Below are 23,968 nucleotides of genomic sequence, written 5' to 3'. Positions count from 1 at the left end.
ATGGGCCGCTGATAACATCCTGTGATGTTTAATAAATAGCATGAAATATGAGCTCTCTGGTCCACTTGAATCACTTTTCAAATAGAACCTTCAGTCAGGTTTTCTGCCCAAGGAATGGAAGATGGCTACAGTCATTCCTCTGTGCAAAGGAGGTCCAGTCACTGATCCAGTTAACTACAAGCACATAAGACTTACTAGCCTCATATGTAAGGTCATGGAAAGTATCATCATGGATGTAATAAATGAGTACACAGGTAACCTACAAATGCTGGACCCATCACAGTTGGCTGTGTTAAAGGAAGATCATTTCTATTAAATATGGTGGATTTTTTTGAGAGGGTCACAAAAGCACTGGATGAATGTAAGACTGTGTACAAAGCTTAACTCAACCTGGACAAGGCTTTTGATACAATATCCTACTCAGGCATTATAGACAGGCTCACCAATGTAGGTATAAACCCTTTTATCACCCACTGGATAGCTGATTGGCTCACTGATGGGACCCAAGAGGTCAAAATGGGTGAGGCCATCTCCACCAAGAGGCACTATTGGAGTCCCCCATGGCTTGGTACTAGGCCCTCTCCTTTATTGGTATCTCTTTCTCTGAAATGGAAGCAAAGTCTAGAGATTTATGGCTGACTAAGTTTTCAGATGATTGCAAGTGGCATGTTATCATCAACTAGCATTCTTCAAAAAGGTCTATCTCTGACTAACAAATGGTGCCAAAGCCATGGTCTCCAACTCAATGTTAAGAAATGCATAATTGTACCTTTTAGGAAATCAACCATCCTGCCTAATTACCATGTTGATAATTCACCCCTAAGAGTCAATCCAGTGGTCAGGGATCTGGGTACACATGTAGACAGTAGCCTTACCTTTGACCACCGTGTGGTTACAGTGACGGGGACATCCTTTTATGTTGTATAACTTATAAGTAAGGACATAGCATCTAGGTCAAAAGAGGTCATTATCCCACTGTACTTCACCCTTATTAGACAAATCATAGAGTACAATGCTTCCTTTGGTATGTACCTGAACAGGCATATGCAGCAACTAAAGCAAACTCAAAGGTTCCTTACAAAAAGAATACAAGGCATAACAAACCTGCCTTATGCAGATCATTTTAAAGCCCTTTCCCACTACTCAGTCTCCTATTGATTGCTGAGGGGTGACCTATGCCTGGCTTCAAAGGCATCCACAAATCCCACAATTATGGATCTCCTACATATTTGTAAGTCAAAGTGTACCAAAAATACAAGGTCTAGGGACCTGGATTTTGTCAGTAACATAAACAGAACATGCTAGAGAGACAGACATATGTGCCAGAGACTGCCCCTCCTATGGAACAGGCTTCCCATCCATGGAAGGCTGAGTTAATCTATTAACCAGTTTAAGCACAACCTAAACCAGTAGAATAGGAAAGTTACACTGGGCCTGGCACCCATGTCCATTATGGACAGAGGTAGTTTATAAATGCCTGGCTCTCAATGTCCTATTTGGATGCAAAACATCATTATTATTTTGGGAAAATGTTGCCAGGCTTAGAAAGGCCACTTGAGTCATTAGCCTAGTAATAGTCTATGAATCTATGAATCTCTGAATCTATGACGCATGATAAGTAAACAACATACCTTCTCCACAGTGAAGATGATAATTGTTAGGAAAATAGGTGAATGTATCTGCACTAAGCAGCTAATGAAAATATTGATAAAAATATGACAAAAAAAACAATAAAGGAGTTGTGGATTAAATAAAATATTTAGAAACCGTGATTATATCGGATTTAACTCCAGCTGAGTTTTATGAAATTAATCTGAGATACATGATGAAAGTGATCACAATAGAAAAAAAAGTAATTGTTAATAATAAGTAAAATAGAAACTTTTATGATGTCTAAAGGATTATGATGATAATAAATTATTTAGTAGGCAAAGTCAATCCCATGAAATTGTCCTGTGATATGTCAGGGAAAAATACTATGAAGCCCAATAAGTCAGCACACAGCTCCAACAGTGCTTAAAATAGTGAAATCAGTAGTCATTCAGTTTGTTTGGTGGGGGCAATCATTGTAATGTCATGTAAATGTCAGGCAAACATGATAATGGAAAATACAAATATGAGGGGAGGATTTCAGCAAAGATGAACCAGGAGAAGATGAAAGTATTATTGTGGATGATGAGTCAAATTTGCAAGCTTTAGAGCTACAGGTTTTAGACATATCTGACTTTGAACTGGACAATGTCAGGATTAGCCTTTTAAGTAAAGGTCTTAATTTTGTTCTGATGACTTTCACAACATGGAAAGATATACAGATTTGTTCAAATTATGTAGAAAGATTACATTAAAATGCTGGCATTGGAAGCAAGACAAAAAAAAAAAAAATAAACTCTGATGGCTTATTTCTTGAACATGAACAAATTTTCTGACTGCACCTGAAGAATGTTATGATGAAGAATTGGGCAATAATGCCATATATTCTTTGATGAAATGGCAATGGGGAGGGTGGAGTAAATGATCAAAATATGTTAGAAACTCACTGGGATATAGGAAGAGGTTATGGATGGGTTTTTATTCAAAATTTAAAAAGGTTAGCAAATTCACTTTTAAAGTATACTATAATGTTAGTAATGTTTTAAGTGCATAAACATGAAGTATTTAGAGCATTTTAAGTTATGTCAAGTTCCCAAAAATAATCTAACTCTTTGTATTCAAAACAGTGAAACATCTTTTAGTAGTGGGTAAATCTGATAAAGGTGCCAACACTGTTATTCTAAACAGGTTTGGCTAAAATAAAAATATGTCACTCTTTATTGAATAATAAAAATGACTATATAAAGTTGCACAAAAATGTACTTACTAAATATAATGTAGAGTTGTATGATTTACTTCAAAAGGGTAATAAGTCAACTTTTTTATATGAGGATGAAGTGCATGATTTGTATGTGCATATCTGCAAAAAGCTGCATTTTATGCCATACCCAAGACACATAATGATAAATGGAATCCTCTTAAAAGGCTGATAATTTCAGGTTTTGACCTTTTCAAGAAAGGGTAGGTCTGTTATTGGACAATATTTCAAAGTATATTTATTTTGCATAAAGGATTAAAACACAACTCATATAAAATGTTAGTGTGGTAATTTGAGATAATTGTTTTTCTTATTATTGATGTGAAAAATATTTATACTTCAGTACAGCATAAATATGTCTTAAAGGCAGTACAGCATTATTTTTACACTTTTTTGACACATAACATATTTAAATATAATAAACAACCATGGGAGTTCCACTTTCTTTTGCATTTATCAGTCTTTTTATGGCAGGTTTTGAACATGAATGTATGTCTTTGTACACATTTTTTCATAGATCAGGTATTTATTTTTGTATATTATACAAGTTTTTTTTTTATGAAAGGGAAAAGAAAAATATGATTATAGATGATGTTATTCATTTTAAAAATAGTTGGGAGATAGAAATGTTTAGACTAGACATAACTAACAAGAATAGTTGGGAATAAAATTTAGGCTAAATTAATTAAAAAAGAGACCTATGCAAATACGTTTAGGATACTAAAAGTGTACAATCTTATAATTTGTAAAGTCTTTACTGATAGGCATGTTAGAGTTAATGGAAATGAAGTTACAAATATGAGGGTATATGTAAGAAGGATTAGATACAGCAGACAGCAAAATGCCTGATATTGAATGAGATATACTGCATATGTAGTAATAAAAGTCTGAAAGCTATACAAAAAGAATCACATGAGACAAATAAAAACAAGCAAACGTTTTGTGTATTAAAAGTTGCATTTTCTGAAAGAGTTTGTAAGATTATACAGGAAACTTGGCATGTATTCTTTGCTAATGACATTTTGAAATGTGAAGTATTATATTTTCATTTAAAATGGCTTTGAATCTATCTGAGATAATTATTATATTTTAAAATTTTTAGCCTAGGTTATTAGATGTAAATATTTATAGAATATATTCTTGTGACAGATACATCAATTGAATGTATTTGTTAAAATGTAGAGAAGTATTACTAATTAGTAAAAAAAAAAGTATAAAAAAATGTTTTCAAGCCACAGTATCTTTGCATTATATGGGAATAAATGCAGTTGTGTAAAGCCCATGTGGTATAGTGGGCAAACTTATGATACAATGTAGGCTATAGGAATATTTCAGAAAAATAATGAAATAAAGTGGGTCCTGTAAATACTGTTACATAACATGCCTTGGAATATCATGATGACAGAATCATACCTCTCAACTTCTGAGCATTAAATATCACAGCACTGGCCTTTAAAAAATCAAATCAAAGGGTCATAAATAGAAGCACTTTCTTATTTTTCACAGTAAGACATTGTTATATACCATACCTTATATTGTTAATGGTATTGAATATTTTTAAAGGCTTAGATTACATATTTAATGACATTTTAAAAGTTTGAAATTTAAATTAAAACAAATATTTTTTTTACGTTTTTTCACCCCTTGAATGTTTGAAATTTAAATAAAATAATAAATATTTTTTTTACGTTTTTGCACCCCTTGCTAATTAAATACTAACTCTAAGATCACACTACAGCAAGGAAAATGGCAAATATACCATTCCTCACTGCATGATGATCTCCATTTAAATGGTTCAAACTTTCAAAATGTCAATCTTATGGTCTTGACCATAAGTGATACGATGTTGGGTAACTTTGAAATTTAGAAGTAGACCCATATGTATATATATATATATATATATATATATATATATATATATATATATACATTATATATATATATATATATACATACATATATATATATATATATATATATATATATATGTGTGTGTGTGTGTGTGTGTGTGTGTGTGTGTGAGAGAGAGACAGTGTTAACAATATGATATTCTACTGTCATTTTAATGATAAAGGAGGCTAGACAAACATTGGTCGAAGTATTCATTTTTGTTTTCAATTTACCAGTGTAAGTGTAAAGAAACAGATGTCATTTTTTGAATTTAGCTATTTATTAAAATTCAGAAAATGAGAATTTGGAAGCCAAAATACCTGTGAAAATCACTGCTAGTAATTTTTTATTAAATTTTTAACATGTTTCCTACATTTTTAAAATCAGGGTATTGTGAAAGCACAATGTGTTAGAGTTTTCAGTTTAACTTTCATTCACGTCCAGGTAGAAGAAGCTTTAAGGGATGTTTTTTTAATAAAATCAAAGACAGAAGACATCCAGAATAGATTTTAAGCAAAGCCAACTGTGAATCAATCAAATACAAATAAGTAGATGAACATTACGATACTCAAATAAGGCATAGATGCCAACAGTAAATGGAGGATGGAGATGACATTATTATACTTGGTAAATAATGAGAACATAAAATATATTATGTGAAATAACTGGAAAATTATTTTCAAACCTCCTGCCTTCCCTGCACTAGCCAATCTATTCACACCTTACACACCAAATCGATCCCTATGATCAGAAGACAAAAATCTCTTAGCTATCTCAAAACCCACAAGAAAACCTGGTCACTCTCTATATTCATACTCTATACATTGGACTTCACTAACTCTAGCTACCAGGTTTATTCCTGGCATAACCATTTCAAAGCCTCTTTAAAAATCATCCCAAAAATACATGGCTCTGGTCCTGCATAAAGACTGCCTAATGCTCAGGTCTTCCTCTTCTCTCACATATCAATTCCTCACGGACTGCAAGATCCTAAAGCTCTTCTAACTCCTTATCTGCTTCTATACCATATCCATAAGCTGCTGGTTTGTGTATGTCTGTGGAATATTTTACACATGCAGCAATGATGCAGAACAAGGGATAAAAGCAGACAAGGAACAACTTCAGCCAAGAGAAAAACTGCATCCTCATGGTAGCTGTCATGACATATAGTAAATGTGTGTTTGGTAAAAGCAGGCTCAAACAAACTGAGAGGTTGAAAGGCTGGAATCACGTTGTCTTGATATTCATGCAGTCAGTGGAAGAAACCATACATTTATACAGTACAAGAAGACAGCAAATTATATGGTTAGATGTGCCAGATACAAGGCAAGACAGAATGCAATTGACCATACCAACACTGGGGGGCCTCCAACAATTATCCCATTGGCATCAGATGAGGAATACCTCCTCTCTACTTGTGGGGGTGACTATTACACAAAAGATGATGGCACTGGAATAATCAGAGTTAGCGTGGACACTGGCTACTACCAATGTCTGCAACACCAACACTTGTTGGCTCATTAAGGCTGGTTTAAAAACAGTAACATATATTTACATAGAGACTTGAATACTGGCATGGAATGATTACATTAAACACATGACATTTACCATTAATAGGAGAACCCTTCACATCTATACAAAATAACGATGAAGTCAGTGTAGTGTCTCCACACATCCTTAAGAAGCATACAGTAGTGTATGTTATTTATTTATTAGTAATTTTTTCAAATCATTTTACTGGGTCAGCAGTAGAAACAAATAGTTCCACTATGTCAACAAATTTGGAGGATTTCATCAACAGAATGGCAATTGAAGATGATGACAAAATAGTTATATTTATATGTCAGCGTAAGGAAAGTGGCATGCAGTCCCCATGTTTAATGGCAGGATCTCACCCCCTACAACATGTTAGTAACCCTGCAGGAAATGAAAGGGCATCTCAAGGGCAAGCACATGTTGACATTGCACTTGCACTGGTACATGAATAAAATCCATGCGCCTCTACACCTGTATCTCCAAACACGGGTGAACTCTTTGAAGATGATGGCAGACATTCAAAGGTAACAGTGTCCAAAATGACACCTTTAACAGTGGGATCCAGACACAGGAATTTGTCCATAGCTAACCAAAGAAAGAGGAAAAACATTGTCTGTCCAGTAACAAATGTGCCATGATATTGTTGGGCTTAGAGCACTGCCACAAAGAGTCAACTGGAAATGGTCAGTGGCCTCCAGGATATGGGTGAGGATTTTCACCACTACTTGGAAATGGCATAAAGTAGGTATAATTCCAAGAACATGCTGATGAGTAGTAAGGTGACACATTGAGCATACATGGCCACTTCCATTCGTGCACTAGTTAGGCGTCAGTCTTGGAATGGAAAGTGGATGGAGTACTGTCCAGACATGTGAGGGGCAGATCACATGAGACTACAAGTGCTTCTCATGATGGGGTACTGTCAGGACATGTGAGGGGCAGATCACATGAGACTCCATGTGCTTCTCATGAAAACATTGTAATTAATATAGGGGAATAATCACAACAGATTTCATGCAGGCCATGTCAGCTTTCATCTATACCTAGCAGAAACTCTCATTTGAGGTCCCAGTCATGGTCTCTCAGCACTGCCGGATCCATGGCTGCAGGATCACCTGCATCCAGTAGGTCACATCAGACCTGCTCACCATCCAGCTCTCATGACAGCCCCTCTTAAAAATCAATTACACCCTCACCTAGCCTATCTTTAGGAGATGTGTATGACAGATTTGACCTTGGCCTACTGTGAATTAAATATGACATTTCCATTACCTACAATTTGACATTCACAAACGCAGGTCAATGTTTAACTCAAAAGGAAATAAGTTATTTAAGAAAAGTTGGGGGACATACAACACTTTTGAAATGTATGACTTTTATTCCTGTAGTGGTACTGCTTAAAAAATCATGGACATCTGAAAATAAATCTGTATGCCATAACATATGATTTCACTCATTAACACCAATGTTCTATTTATTTTATTTTATTTTTATTTTACATTTGTTGACCGGGATAGTCCGACTGGATATATGTGCATTTTCAGCTCCAAGATAATAATTCACATTGAACATTTAGTAAATGCTAGTTTCAAGCAGATTACAGTCATAAGTAATACCAGCATTTATCACATATAGTACTACCTTATTATAAAAATACTCTACAAAACATAACATTATTTTCAAAGTTATTCATACATAACATTACATTCAGGCTTAAGACACATTGAGCAGCAGTTATACAATTGACCCTTCCTGAAATGGAGTGGTAGAAAAAAGTTAAAAGTAGTTGAAGGTAAGGCAGCTAAGAAATAGAGAGGTCACTAATTGGGGTTAGTGCAGGGACATAACCAATGAGTTTTGAAGTATTTCTTGAGTTTGGTTTTGAATTGAGTTAGTGAGGGTTCTATGGTCAAGTCAGCTAGGAGTCTATGCATTCCCATTCTTACAACAGGAAATTACCTACAATTTAAAAATAGTAATACACAATTTTTCATGGAAAGACAGTAATGAGAAAATTACTGATTAAAATGAGTACCCTATCATTTAAATAAACACTGCTGCTAGTTGACCATCACCACTGCATTAACAATGATATTTTTTGTCTTTGAGTACACAAATCATTGGGTATGACACAATAAAATAATCTGATGTGCAGTGTCCCAAAAGACAACATGATTTAAATCGAGAAAACATTGCATAATATAAAAAAGCAATGTGATACATTTTCATTCAAATGCAAGCTACAAACTCATGTTAAACACTGAATTAACAGCTTTTACAAAATGGAACACCTGAGAACATTCAGTACACTCATACTTAGGCAAACAACCTCTCTGTGGCAAAATAGTTAAAAATGTGATTATTACTTACATGATGCCTTACAACATCACTAAACAAGAGTCATTGAGCATTCAGGCATGACTATTACTAATAATAATATGAGTACCTGTTTAAAAATATATATATATATATATATATATATATATATATATATATATATATATATATATATATATATATATATATATTATTTAAAGATGAGAAGGAATGTCTGATGCTCAGATGAACAGTGACAGCAGACCATGCACCACACAGAATAGCCCACAAATATCACTGCATGTATTAATTATACTGTATGAGTTTTTTACAAGAAAGGAAGTATTTACCTGAATCTGTATTTTGGGACAAGACACCTCCTCTTTACCTGTGCAGTCATATTTTATTTATTTATCTGTTTGTTTTACATTTGATTACAGGGAAAGTCTGACTGGATGCATGTCCTTTTTCAACGGAGGCCCGGGGAGAAAAGCTCCACATAGAGCAAGCCATTACAGAATATAACAATTTAACAATGTACGAAAATATTGACAACATATTGACTGTTTCTGTACAGACAATTATACAATATAACGATTTAATACTGTGTGATAATGTTAATTAAATAGAGTATTACTGTTTCTAGAACATAGAGTTTAACAGTCGGGAACCTATCTTTTAACTAAGAAAATGATAGAGTTATTATGATTTTCTGGGAGAGATGGTTTAGTCAGGAATAGAGTAGGGGCTGATGCACTTGTTATATAAGTTCGTCTTTAGTATAAATTTCACCAGGGCTGAGATATATGAGATTTCATATGGAAGTGCATACCACACTTTGACTATGTAATTAGGGAATAGAAATTCTACAGCTAGGTTTTTGGCTGTAATGATCTTAATGAACGGTTTGTTGGTAGAGAGTAAGGATCTGGCACAGGAATATGGTTGAAGTATATTTTGCAGAGCAGGTGTTTTCTCAGCTTGATAGAATATTTTGTGTGCCATGGTTAGCTGGTTAAAGAGAAGGAGATAGGCGAGTTCCAGGTAATTGAGTTGTTTGAATGCATGACAGTGGGGAGATCTTGATGGAGAATTGGTGCCATATCTGGCAATTTTGTTGTAATAGGATTCAAGTTTTGCTAATTCTGATTTTCTTAGATTTGTGAATATGGGAGATGCATGAGCCTGCTGCATGTGGTTCATTACTGCTGCTGCTAGTTGGTCATCATTAGTCATAGAAGGACTGGAAATGGGAGCTGCAGTGACAGCATGGGGTCACTTTACCACTAGACCAGCACACGACCATGTTGTGCAGAATGTGACATGTGGTAAACACATCCTGCATGCAGTAGCTGGGTCACACTGAAGGGCACCCCCAGACACATGTGGGCACCTGAAATTGATTTTTCAGGACTCCTTGATGATTGCACTTGTCTAGGACAGGGATGTGTTGTAGGCCTTTTCTGCAGCTCCCCTTGGATTCCCCACTGGTGTCATGAGCCACAGCTCTAGTGAATATTCAGAATCACTTTAAAGACAAAAAAAAATGTAAGGTGGGAACAAAACAAAACAAGTGGTTTAGTACTCAGCAATACATTTTACCATAAATTGCTAAGTAAAAAAAATATAGAAAAAATATATTTTCCATTTACCATCTAGATACCACTGGGCATCATACCATGTAGAAAGATGTGGTACAGTGAGCTAGTGTTCCAGATATGGGAATCATTTGGACTGCCAGAATGCTGGGCAGAGACATTGGTGATACACCCCTATGCATCACATACTACCTGGCAATTGATGGAATGATAGCCCTTCCTACTGCAGTATCCTCACCATGGATTAGAAGGGGCCCTAATTTCCAGATGGGTGCTATCAATTGCACCAAGTACCTCATGGATGTATGATACCTTGAGGTGACACCACGAAACAAATGCGCTGATCCACATGTGCCAAGATTACATCCACAAAATTGCTGCAGTATCCTCAAGGCAGAAACCTGTGAGAACCCCAACATGCCTGCAGTCTGTGTTTGTAATGTAAAAAATGTGTAATGAAGGCACAGGGAGCAGTGGAGAAACAAATACCATTACAATCCAGTTCCAGGGAAGACTCAGTCATGAAAAGTTATTTTCCAAAAGAACCAAAAAAACACTTTGGAAGGTCCCTCTAATGAGGGCTATACATACCTTAGTATCCACAGGAATTGGAAGTCCACACATGCCTTTCAGTACCCCTATGGTGGTCATATACTCACTAAGACCTTATAACATCCCAGTCCACTCTAAATAATCAAGTATCTGCTAAATATCAAAATTATACTGAGTTATCCTCTGGTTACATCTGATAAAAAACAGACAATACCAGATGAATGCTCTGCTGTAGACCAAAGTAATAACAAAGATCCACATCTGAGGAAGCAGTGTTTGCACTGTGAAAGTGCTTACGTTTGTTTAATAATAAACTAAACCTGGCTTTGGCTTTGCTTTGCGCTGCTGGTTTTTGGATTTTCATTATCCTCTGGCTATATCTTCACCTTCTTAGCCAGCAAGCACACCTGGGCATAAGCAGCTTGACTCAGCCAAAACAAGCAGCTCATAACAGCAAATACCAAGGCTAGCAGCAAGGGGCTGCATTTTTATGGACTGATGGAAGTAATAGGATCGGTGAGACTCCACATTATATAACATAATTGATGGCAAAAAACAGCAGGAAAATTCCACTATGAATAGAAAGTAGGTGAGAGAAAATGCTTGATTACCATATGCTGCTTAACATCATTCCTCACTTACATCTCATTATCATTTCATTTGGTTAGGCTTATTCAACAGCCATTCCGCATTACCGTATGTGATCTCTGTGAATTGTGGCTTCGCTGTGCTCATTCACAGATGGCATGGATAGGTGTAACACATTCAACTAATGATTATGAATACTTCCCATAGACATCAACCATGGTAAAGATAAGCTCCACTCATATGAATGGTAGTGTTTCACCTGCACACCAGTGCACATAGTACGCCACTGTGTGTGATCCTCATTTGGTGAAACAGCCTGAATTGCTGCATGACATAATAGTGCAACACAGTGTGTCAGGGTGTCCTGATATATCTTCCTCAGTAGTTGATCTCTAATGTACTGTGCTCCGCATTCATACCACACACTGATTTGTAACTTTTTTTCATTCATTAGATATAACAGATGACCAAGACAGTAGCATGTTATGTTAAAGAGGGTATCTGTTACTGTGGAGCTACCACTAGTGTTAGGTCATCACCATCACTGTATAAAGCAGTGTTAGGTCATCACCATCACTGTATAAAGCAGTGTTAGATCATCACTATCACTGTATAAAGCAGTGTTAGGTCATCACCATCACTGTATAAAGCAGTGTTAGGTCATCACCATCACTGTATAAAGCAGTGTTAGGTCATCACTATCACTGTATAAAGCAGTGTTAGATCATCACTATCACTGTATAAAGCAGTGTTAGGGCATCATCATCACTGTATAAAGCAGTGTTAGGTCATCACTATCACTGTATAAAGCAGTATTAGGTAATCACCATCACTGTAAAAAGACAGTGTTATTGTAATGAATGAATTACCTACCCCACAGGGAATACAGCTACCAGTGGGGATATTCCTACTATGGCAAAGATTTTTTTCTTTTTATGATAATTATTTTACTATGTTGCTGTTGAACCTTGCTTGCTAACCCATACCTCTCGGGCTTATATTATAAGCCTGACCGCTTAGCTTGTCAAATGGCGAAACATTGACAGCTAAACGGCAATAACCTAAAATCGCGAATGGCCACTTACACAAATTTTTTCACCGTGAAAGAATTCACTTGGCCATTATCAGAAATTTGCCCTTTCCCCAATGTAGAGCAATCTTGGAGTTAATATATTTAATTAGGAGGGGCATGGGGGGCAAAGCACCCCACTTTGTTAGGGTCTGGAAGTTTATTTTAATTTGCGATGGCAAGCAAATTTTTTCCCGATGAAAAAATTTGTGTAAGTGGCCGTTTGCGATTTTAAGCTTTCGCCATTTAGCTGTCAACATTTCAGTGTTCGACAAGCTAAACAGTCGAGATTCTAATATAGACCCTACCTCTCAACCTGTTGGAGCTAGAATTTTGGGCAAAGGCCCAGAATTAGGGATAAAATTAAAATATTGCAATTATAAGCTTAGAAAGTTGCATGTTTTGCTTTAACATGCGTTTTTTTTTTAATTATATAAAGTTTTACACTGAAATGTCTGTCCTTATTTAGTGACTTCAAGTCCTGAGTGATTTGCTAGAAAACCACACATTTGATGGCACAAACCAAAAATATCATTGAAAAATATGGACATTCTAAGAAATTCTGGACAGTTAAGAGGAATGTGCTGAGCAAAACAGAAGGGATTGTGGTGGGTTTTAGGCTCTACACCAACTGTACACATGCAGTTCTTGTCACCATAACTTTAATTGGCACCAGTGCATATGTAGTTATTGCAGTGTGACTGCATCATGCAGGATCTTGAGGTGAGTCAGTTTTGATTGTGTGTTTCATGCATGGAGTGCCGACACCCCATCATGTAACAATCTGTCTGAATCTGAATCCCAAAGGTTTTTGGTATGTTATCCTACTGCATCCCAGCCCTTGTCCATGAGATATACTGTTCACAAGTCCCTTTACAAGCCCTTAAGTAGCTCTTCAATTTTGTTTTGCTTCATATGAATTTGGTTTTGGACAATGTTTTCCTTACTCATATGTTAAAATGGAAAAGTTCCTTACCTATTTGACTGAGATTCCTTTCCAAGGCAGTGATTTTTTGTTCTGCTTGACTGACTTTTGTTTCAAGGCTTGACTGCTTTGTTTTTACACTTGTAATATTCACTTCTGCTTGCTTGAGTTGTATTTGAAGGTTTGACTGATTTTTAGTCATGACAGTGAGTTTCTCTTCTGCTTGCTTAATAAGCATCTGAAGGCTCATCTGATTCTTTCCCATGGTAGTGATCATGTCTTCTGATTTTTGAAGAAGTATCTGAAGGCTCGTCTGGTTCTTTCCCATTGCAGTGATCTTGTCTTCTGATTCTTTAAGAAGTAACTGAAGGCTCGTCTGGTTATTTCCCATTGCAGTGATCTTGTCTTCTGATTCTTTAAGAAGTATCTGAAGGTGTGTCTGATTCCTTCCCATGGCAGTAATATTGTCTTTTGATTCTTTAAACTTGATTTGGTCCACCCTATTACTGTTCACTTCTGGTTGTCTTGACAGCTGCGATACTGTTAAGAGAGTAAAACATAGTATGTATCAGGCAACAAATCATTATTTAAACAAAGGCAACAAAGTGCATGAAATAAACATTTATAGGAACAGAACATGCAAGTACAATCTGTGCTAAAATACTCAGTAAGCAGAATGATTTTCCACCCTTTAGTAACAGATTACTAATAACCTTAACTTGCATACTGCCATTGTAGAATCATAAAAAGTTGATCTTTTTGTTCATTATGTAGTCCACATCGTGTTTATCTGTTACTAATTATCTAAATATAGATCTGTGATGTTAACAAAATTCAGTAAACATTACAGTGTATTCAAATCATAAAGGCACCACCAAAATAGTGATCATCAAATATGCCATAGAATACTTTTGGATGTTTTGCTGTGTCTGAAAATGAAGTACAGTATAACTATTATGAATTTCAAGTGAAAACTATTTACATGATGTCACTCCAACAGGGATGTGTCTGAAAGAAACCACTTAATATATAAAAACAATTATCTTATTAAATGTTTAAACAGAATGCTAGTAAGTCTACATTGCAAATCAGGATCCAAATTCCAATTTATATATATGGATTTTTTTAAACTCAGGAAAGCTTTCAAGATGGCATTTTAACTTCTGTAATGACATCTTAACTCTGATATCTAAAATAAGCATTTTGCTTAGCTGACATCTATCTATGTTAATCAGCAGTCTCTATTTCAGCAGTTTCTACAGTCTCTATTGGCATGCACTGTAGCATGTAATTCCCTAATGGCATTTCATCTAAGAGCTCATATAAATATAGGTGTGAATGTGCCTTTCCCATCTGTGATGTAGATCAACAACATTCCACCTGTACAGCCAAAAAACAAATCCAATTCCTGATCCAGGTTTAAAATCAGGTAAAAAACACATCAAACACCAGGGTCCAGTCGTATTAATAAAATCATTTAATTTAGTATAGAAAATCTTTGGGAACATTAAAAATGGGGCATTATTTAAGGAAGTGATATCATGCTTGTTTTTATTTTAAAAAGTCTGGTGGGTATTACTGGATGAAAATAGAACATAATAAAGTGTTTCTATGCTAAATTAAGGGATTTCATCGAAATCGAGTTGCTTGCTACTGAGATTTGTCTGCATACATCAACTGGACAGAAGCTGATTTAAGTATATTTTCTGCATTTTTTGTGGTTGTATAAATTGGACTGTGATTCCTCAGATCTAGCTTTGTTGAAACTGTCTTGTGTGTGTCTCTGAAGCTCTGCAGTAGTTGTTAGACTGCTTTGTAATTCCTTTAAGTGTTAATTAGCTTGGGGGGTTTCTGATAACATTAAAATCTGTGTTGGTTACATTTCTAGTAATCATTTTAAATCGAGTTGCTTGCTACTGAGATTTGTCTGCATACATCAACTGGACATAAGCTGATTTTAGTATATTTTCTGCATTTTTTGTGGTTGTATAAATTGGACTGTGATTCCTCAGATCTAGCTCTGTTGAAACTGTCATGTGTGTTTCTTTGAAGCTCTGCAGTAGTTGTTAGACTGCTTTGAAATTCCTTTAAGTGTTAATTAGCTTGGGGGGGTTTCTGATAACATTAAAATCTGTGTTGGTTACATTTCTAGTAATCATTTTAAATCGAGTTGCTTGCTACTGAGATTTATCTGCATACATCAACTGGACATAAGCTGATTTAAGTATATTTTCTGCATTTTTTGTGGTTGTATAAATTGGACTGTGATTCCTCAGATCTAGCTCTGTTGAAACTGTCTTCCCCACCCCCCCCCCATCCCTGTTCTTGGTTGTAGTTTAAATTTGGTGGCTTTTGCATTGCCCGCCCCACTGTAGATTTCAGCTAGGACACTCCCCCAGTCCCATCTCTTTACCGCATTATATCTAATAAACCCTTTCTGCACTTGCTTTTAGTCCTTTTTAATTTAATTACATTTTTTCAAACTGTGTGTGGACTAATATTGCTACATACTCAAGTGTGCCAGCTTGCACTGCATGTGAATTGTTTTACTACTGTTTTTGCTACTTTTCTGAAAAAAAAAAAATCTGCTTTTACTGTATTTGTGTTTCTTCCTACTTTATTTTGCTTTTGCGTCATCTTAAAAGTACTCAGTTGTATTTATTACTTCTTGGTGTAACTCATTCTAAGCCTTTTAGTTTAAGCACTTGGGCTTCAGACCAGTTGTTTTACATTAAGAAGGTTTGTGGTTTGCACTGTAGTGGCAGGACAGGTAGCTTACATCCTTCTAAGTTGGGAACTGCTGATTGAGGGCTCAGTGTCAGTTATTCTAAAAGTGTATTAATTCTGGGTTTAAGCACTTGGGCTTCAGGCCAGTTATTTTACATTAAAAGGGTTCGTGGTCTGCACTCTTGTGGGAGGAGAGGCTGGACTCCGCCCTTCTGAGCTGGGAATTTCTGGTTAAAGGCTTATAGTGCCTGCATATTTGAACTGCTTCTTACTGAAATTGGTACACCTTGTTTGCTGTAGCGTAGACTAGATTCAGGCCTGCTGAATCCAGCTCTGTTTGTATGCTTGTTGTTTGTTTGCTTGTTATTTCCCTGAAATGCTAATACCACCTAAAATGCAGCTTTTCAGTCCCTCTGTGGATCCCTAGTGATATCTGCATTGCTTACTGTACTCATATCCTTGTTTCACTTAAAAGAATGTTACTGTTTCTCATTTTTGCATTTAAGTTACCTGGCACTTGCTCACTAAAGGCACTTGCTCACTAAAGCAATTATATAAGTCAGCACTAAAAAATTAAAAGCACTACACTCTCACAAAGTCCTCTTGAGTACCTTGTTCCCCATTAGCCCTTTTTTTTTTCAATTATAAAGGAATTCCCAATACTATTCTAGCATGTCCAAAGGTCAGTTGTCAATCTTCTCTCCGGTCCAGCTGGTGAATCTGGGAATCTTGAGGCAATGTTATAACTGCCTCATGTACACAGACAACCCTCTCCTCCTCCCAACAAATTCCAACACATGTGAGAGAAGCATCCATATAGCCAAACTGGAGGCTAAGTTCTCTCAACTCAGTACTGGCGTAACCAGTCAGGAGGAGAAGGAAACCACACTCAGTACAATTCCAGTCTCACATAGACCAACCACGACAGCAAACCAAACACATAAACACACAAAAACATACTCAGAGGCTCTAACTAAAGATCTGCCTAAGCAGCAGAGACCTCCAAAGCAGACACCCAAGCAACCGCTACCCCAAAACAAAACACGTGCAACACAAAGCTCACAAACCCAGTGTGCTGAACAGTCACAGCCCTTAAGGCTAAACAACACACCTGATACACTTGTAATAGGTGACTCTATCATCAGGCACTCTGACGTCCCGCTCACCAGGCTGAACAAGGAGAAGGTCACGGTGAGCTGCCTGTCGGGTGCTAGGATTCGCCACATAACACAAGCACTCAGGTCACTCCAAGGCAAGTACAAATATGACTCAGTCATTGTCCATGCTGGTGTGAATGACCTGAGATGTACCTCCCTGGACTACATGAAAAGAGACATAGAGGAGCTCTCTGAGCATGTGGCCCAGGCCGGTATGACCCTGACCTTGAGTAGCATCTTACCGTCACCAAGAATGATGCCACAATATGAAGACAAGATGATCAATTTCAACAATTGGCTTAAGTATTGGTGTCATTCAAAGGGGATCCAATGCCTGTCATCCTGGGATGACAAGCTCGACAAGCCACGATGCTTCACTAGGGACGGCTTGCACCTATCACCCCTGGGCATTTGGATATTGGCAAAGGCTCTTGCTACCCCCATAGTGCCTTTTTTAGTCAAAGGCTCAAAAGACAAACCCACCTCCATAGGTATCACAAGGGATAAGAAACTAAGAGTAATGCTACTCAACGCCAGAAGTCTAAACCTCAAGATGCATGCACTCAAAACTCTCCTTAGCATGGAGAACATCGATATCTGTGCAGTAACAGAAACCTGGTTCAAGGCTCCCAAGAGCACCCCAGCACTACCAGGTTATTACTCATACCATGCTTTTCGGCCCCAAAACTTGGACTGACCCACAAAAGGAGGGGGAGTATCAATATTCGTCAAAGATATCCACACCTCCAGGTTGGTGGCACAGCACGAAGCATCAGAGACTATCCATGTGTTTTTATATTTTATATTTCTCGGAGGTACAGGCCAACACGGAAGGACTGTGGCTGACCAAGTTCACAGATGACTGCAAACTGGGCACCATAATTGACTCTCCAGCTGACACAAGCATCCTCCAAAAGGGCCTCATAGAAACAGACAACTGGTGCCAGAGCCATGGCCTCAAGCTAAATGCCAAAAATTGTATAGTCATCCCCTTTGGCAAAAACAAAGTGCCCACAAATTACCACATAGGTGGTAATCCATTAAGTACAGAAGAAGTAATTAGAGACCTGGGGACCCAAATTGATAGCAATCTCTCATTTGACAACCACGTGGCCAAAGTGGTTAGAAAAACATTTTATATAGCCCACCTAATCATGAAGGGATTCATATCTAGATCATGGGAGGTCATCGTGCCTCTCTACTCATCCCTCATCAGGCCCATAATTGAGTACAATGCCCCTTTTGGGATGTACCTTACAGACACCTGCAGCAACTGGAAAGACCCCAAAAGTACCTCACCAAGAGGATCAAAGGGCTCAAACAGATGCCATATGCTGTCCAGTTAAAGAAACTCCAGCTCTACTCAGTGGCATACCGCTTGTTCAGAGGCTATCTGTGCCTGACGTATAAAGCCATGTCCAACCCAGAATTAATGGACATGCTGCACCTCAGTAAATCCAAATCCTATCGAGCTACACGCTCAAGAGACTTGAACCTCAGCACTGAAATAAATAGGACACGCTGGAGGGACAGTTTCATAACCCAGAGGCTCCCTTCACTCTGGAATAAAATCCCAGTCCAGGTTAGGCAGAGTCCCTCATTGACTCTCTTCAAGAGGAATCTTGATGAGTGGATGGGAGATCGTAGGTTTACCCCGGGTATCACTTCTGTGTCACTGTTAGACAGAGGCACAGTATACTAACCTCAAAAAAGGGCATAGCAAAATTTATTTAAAATGGGTGGCGAAAGCCAAACACATTCTGGCTAGGCTTATTAATGCCCTAGGCAGATAGCCTAGTATGAACCTATGAACCTATGATACCATTGGGCACTGGTGTTGGATGTGGTTTTAGCTCTCTGTGTGGGCTGCAGAGAGTAGTAACAGTATGACAGAGTTTACTTTCAGGGTGTGCCTGCCGCCTACATGTCTAGGTATCACTAATAGTAAGCTAATTCAAGGAATACAAGGAATAGCAAAATAATAGGATAGCACTTTTTTAAAATGCTCTCATGTAAAAATAAAAAAAAAAGTTTAATTGAATCCAATTGCACATCTAGCTGTTATAGTGTACTGGATAATTTGGGATGCAATTATAAAATGTTTTTTTACTGTCTTGTCAATGATTAAACTATAAGAACAACCTGTAATTTTATGTAAGACAAAAAAAAAAATCAGTGAAACAAAAATGTTCCCTCATAACAGAAAACTATTCATTACAAGTCATGAAAGATATTCAGATCTGAATTTAGTGAAATAAGCCATTTGTTTTAATGCAGAAGATTTTGTCCTGGAGATTTTTTTTTGCATCAGTATTCTGTTTTTAGTACCATTTACTGTTGTACCCAGTGGCCCAATGGTCATTGGTTGCTAAAGCCTTCAAGTGTTTCCTTCTATTACCACTGTAACTCTAAGGTTGAAAGCAGCTAGGCTGTTAGGAAGTGCTACGCAGATGATAACAGACTTCAAGTCTTGAAATGATCTTCCACTAATATCAAAGTCAGGGTAATGAAATGAACCCAAAATCATGAGCTGTTAGTGGTCTGTGACTGTAACAATACTATCTGATGATGATGATGAGATCATGAGCTATTACTGGTCTATGACAGTAACTATACTGTCTGATGATGATGATGACATCATGAGCTATTAGTGGTCTGTGACTGTAACCATACTATCTGATGACGATGACATCATAAACTATTAGTGGTCTGTGACTGTAACCATACTATCTGATGTTGATGATGACATCATGAGCTATTAGTGGTCTGTGACAGTAACCATACTATCTGATGATGATGACATCATGAGCTATTAGTGGTCTGTGACTGTAACAATACTATCTAATGATGATGATGACATCATGAGTTATTAGTGGTCTGTGACTGTAACCATACTATCTGATGATGATGATGATGACATCATGAGCTATTAGTGGTCTGTGGCTGTAGTAATACTAGTTAATGACAACATCATGAGATGTCAGTGATCTGTAACTGTGGTAATACTTGATGAAAGAATTAAAATGTGAAGGAGCAGTAGTATACTCATCTGAGGTGGGGAAAATATGTGACTGAGAATAAGTGCATGCTATGTCAGAAATTAATTAAATCATGATCTGCCCATGGTTGTGTGGTGAAGGAATAACTCACAGCTTAGCCTTTTCACTGTTACTGAGGATATCATTGTGCTAGTTACATTTTCCTGAGATTATGAGTTACTTTATCACCTTACTATAAAACTCATTTAAAATACTGACAGTTGTGTCCTTAATAGAAAAAATATTTCTCCTCAAATGTTCATTTATTTAGGTTCATAGGTTCATAGGTTCATACTAGGCTATCTGCCCGAGGGCATTTACAAGCCTAGCCCATAGTTTTGTGGCTTAAGCCACCCCTTTAGTATGGGGAACTATACCCATTATTTTGCTGTGCCTCTGTTGAGCAGTGACACTGAGGTAATCCCTGGGGTATATCTGCGATCTCCCATCCATTGGTCAAGATTTCTCTTGAACAAGGCCAGCGAGTGCTCTGCCTCACATATACGGGATTTTATTCCACAGCATAGGGAGTCTTTGGGTGATGAATCTATCCCTCCAGCACGTCCTATTAATAGCCGTGTCGAGGTTTAAGTCTCCCGCCCTTGTGGCTCTGACGGATCTAGATTTTTTGAGGTGAAGCATATTCATCAAATCTGGGTTTGACATGGCCTTGTATGTTAGGCAAAGGTCACCTCTGAGCAAGCGGTAAGCGACTGAATAGAGCTGGAGTTCTTTCAGTCGGGCAGCATAGGACAGATGTTTGAAACATATTTTTGGCTCTTACACTAAACACAGTAGGAACCTAAGATATTATCACTAAATTGTATTGACATAGTAAGAAACCAAATAAACAGACAGGTCTTTGCTTATGAATTCTGCAAGAGTGAGCCTTGACTTTGATGACAAAGTGTAATCTGTGCATTTGTATTTCACGTGACTATGTTAGCTAGATTTCAGATGGAAATGCTGTACTCAGGCCACATAAATAAGAGCTAACCTTCTTAAATGCAGCCTAAGAATGGTTTTCCACTCCTGTAGACTGACCATCAGATACATAATCTAAAATACGAATTGAACAATTAAGAATGTAACCTGTCTTAATATAGTGAGTACATACATCTGCCTATTTGATTATTTATTCATTTTCACTTATTCATTTTGAGGGGCCTTTTCTTATATTACCTTTTTAGTTAATGGACTATGTATTCATCCTTAGCAATGATAATGTTAATAAAAAGAAATGTGGATTTCTGCAGATGATTTAAAGTTAATAATAATACTGTCAGACAGCCCTCCTAGTCCCCTGCACCATCATAAAGTAAGCCATAGTGAGTTTTCCTTACTGTATGGTGCATAAAGAACTGGAGAATCAAAATTAGCCATCCTTGGCTGACAAAAATCGTAAAAGAGAAAAAGAAAACCAACAATCTCAAGAAGCTTTTTAAACAAAAGACCAAGCTAATGGCAATGATGGCAATGTCAGACAAATTCTTGGATCCCAGGTCTCAGCCTGATACCACCTTGATTTAAGCACGATTCAGGTTTGAAGCTTTAACTATTTAACCATATAGGATATCAGAGTGTTTTCAGAAAAGCAGTTTTTCACAGTTGCATTTTCTGTGATGGCATCTTTATTTATTTATTTATTTATTCTATTTATTGACATTTAATTAGCGGGAATGCCCATTTGGGTAGGTGCCCATTTTCAGCAGATGCCCAGGGAGAAAAGCTCCAAAGTATTACAAAACATTTTAAGGACAATATTGTTACTGGAATAAACAATATAACCTAGGGACAACCCTATGCAGAGCAAAATCTTCAACATCCAAAAAGTCAAGCAGACCAGACACGATAGTTGTGTTGACTTCACAAAACATGAATCCTTTAGTAAAACCCAAGCATTTTATTTGACACAAGAACTAGGCAAGTGCTTTTGCCAAGAGGCTTCCTCAGACCATATACACACCATAAATCACTGCTCACCTTATATATATATATATATATATATATATATATATATATATATATAGCAATTAGTTAATTGATATAATTAAGAAAAGTTATATCATAGTAGTTTTTTTAAAAATCATAGTAGGTTTTTTAAAGTTACAGCGTAACTTAGTAAAGAACATATTAATACAAATATGTGTAACACTGTTTAAACTCTTATTATAACTATATAAAAACAAAAACACAAGCAGTTATAAAAACATGAGTATAAATAAGGTCATCTATAAAAATTATATTAAAAAATTCAGCCAGCAATCAACCTCCTGTTCTTGAGGACAGATTTTAAGGGAATTTTATCATTCAGACCTAGGCTTACGTGTGCCTGAAGTTTAATGATCCATTTAATCTCATTTCTTTCAGTAAAATTTCTGACATCACCCCCCCCCCCCCCCAACTAGGGATATTTAAATAAAGAACCATGAATGTAAAAATGTGTATGCTATCTGTTTCCAAAACATGTTTATATAAAGCATTGGTGCTTAACTTAATACATATTTGGTAAAGATTTTCCCTTATTCTATCCCTAAGCTTTCTGTTGGTTTTGCAGACATAGAAGGCAGGGCAACAGGTGCATAATGCTAGATAAACAACATGCTCAGTGTTGCAATTAGCAGCTACATCAGAAACATAATATTGGGAAGTAACTAGATGGACAAACATGTTGATGTGACAGATATGGGAACAAAAATTACAGTTATTACAAGAAACCGTACCATGGTTATAGGTAATGTCACTATGGATTTTCATGGTTTTTGGATAACACAGAATTCTATGAAGATTTTTCTTAATTTGAAATAAAAATTGGGGATAATCAGCTACAAACTCTTTAATCTGAGGGTCTATGGTTAAAACTTTCCAGTGCTTAAAAATGATTTCTTTCAGTTGGTCAAAGTCATATGTATAAAATAAAGAAAATTTCTGAGATGAATTAATATAGTTAGTAGATTGTAAGGAACTGTGTCTACTGGAATACCCATCACTACCAATGTCAGAAAAATATGTACACGCTTTATCATGTCTGGACTGTTCAATACTTCGAAAAACATTGGAAATTTCACGCTTATTATATGACCTAGCTAATAATCTATTTTTAAGATTAGCCAGTTCCTCTTCATATCCCTCTTCTGTAGGGTTAAGTCTGAAAGCTCGAATAGCTTGTCCTTTAATAATATTATTGAAAACATAATGCGGGTGCATGCTCCCTCTGTGTAACAGGGTGTTCCTATAACAGGATTTCCTGTGAACACCGGTATTCAATTTACCATCACTCAATCTTTCTATATAGACATCCAAGAAAGTAATCCTTAGTAAATTTTAAATATTCTGTGAGGGAGTTAATTTCTTCAAAAAAAGTATTAAACTCACCCTTACTTCCTGTCCATAGGAAAAAGAGATCATCCACAAAGCGTCTGTAGAAAACAACACACTTCTTGTACCACGGTAAAGGAAATAAGTGCTTCTTTTTCCAAATAGCCATCACTAGGTTGGTGTAGCTATTAGCACATGATATGCCTATAGCCACGCCATCCCTCTGTATGTACAGGTTATCATTAAACAGAAAAATGTTGTTCTCCAGCACTATTTCTAACAACAAACGCAACAAATCTAATTTAGTATTTACAAAATCAGTGTATTGTGTAAGACACTTATGGATACATTCTAAACCTTTTTGGTTAGGGATGACTGTAAAAAGTGATTTGACATCCATTGTCAC

At 36.7% G+C, this 23,968-nt stretch overlaps 1 protein-coding gene across 1 annotated transcript in view; it reads right to left on the bottom strand.

The window, feature by feature from the left end:
• LOC122808157 (C-type lectin domain family 4 member M-like) overlaps positions 1 to 23,451 on the bottom strand; it is a 317,548-nt gene extending 294,097 nt beyond the window's left edge. The window contains exons 1-2 of the mRNA XM_044079130.1: positions 22,968 to 23,451; positions 13,374 to 13,862 (exon numbers count right to left, since the gene is read on the bottom strand). Of these exons, the coding sequence (XP_043935065.1) occupies positions 13,374 to 13,862; positions 22,968 to 23,451 (973 nt within the window). The remainder of the gene's footprint in view (positions 1 to 13,373; positions 13,863 to 22,967) is intronic.
• Positions 23,452 to 23,968: the final 517 nt, after the last annotated feature.

The sequence above is a fragment of the Protopterus annectens genome, chromosome 8.part0 (assembly GCF_019279795.1).
Source record: "Protopterus annectens isolate FY-2018-M chromosome 8.part0, PAN1.0, whole genome shotgun sequence".
NCBI lineage: Eukaryota > Metazoa > Chordata > Ceratodontiformes > Protopteridae > Protopterus > Protopterus annectens.
Note: the sequence above shows the minus strand (reverse complement) of the source record. Positions and strands in the feature narration are given on the sequence as shown.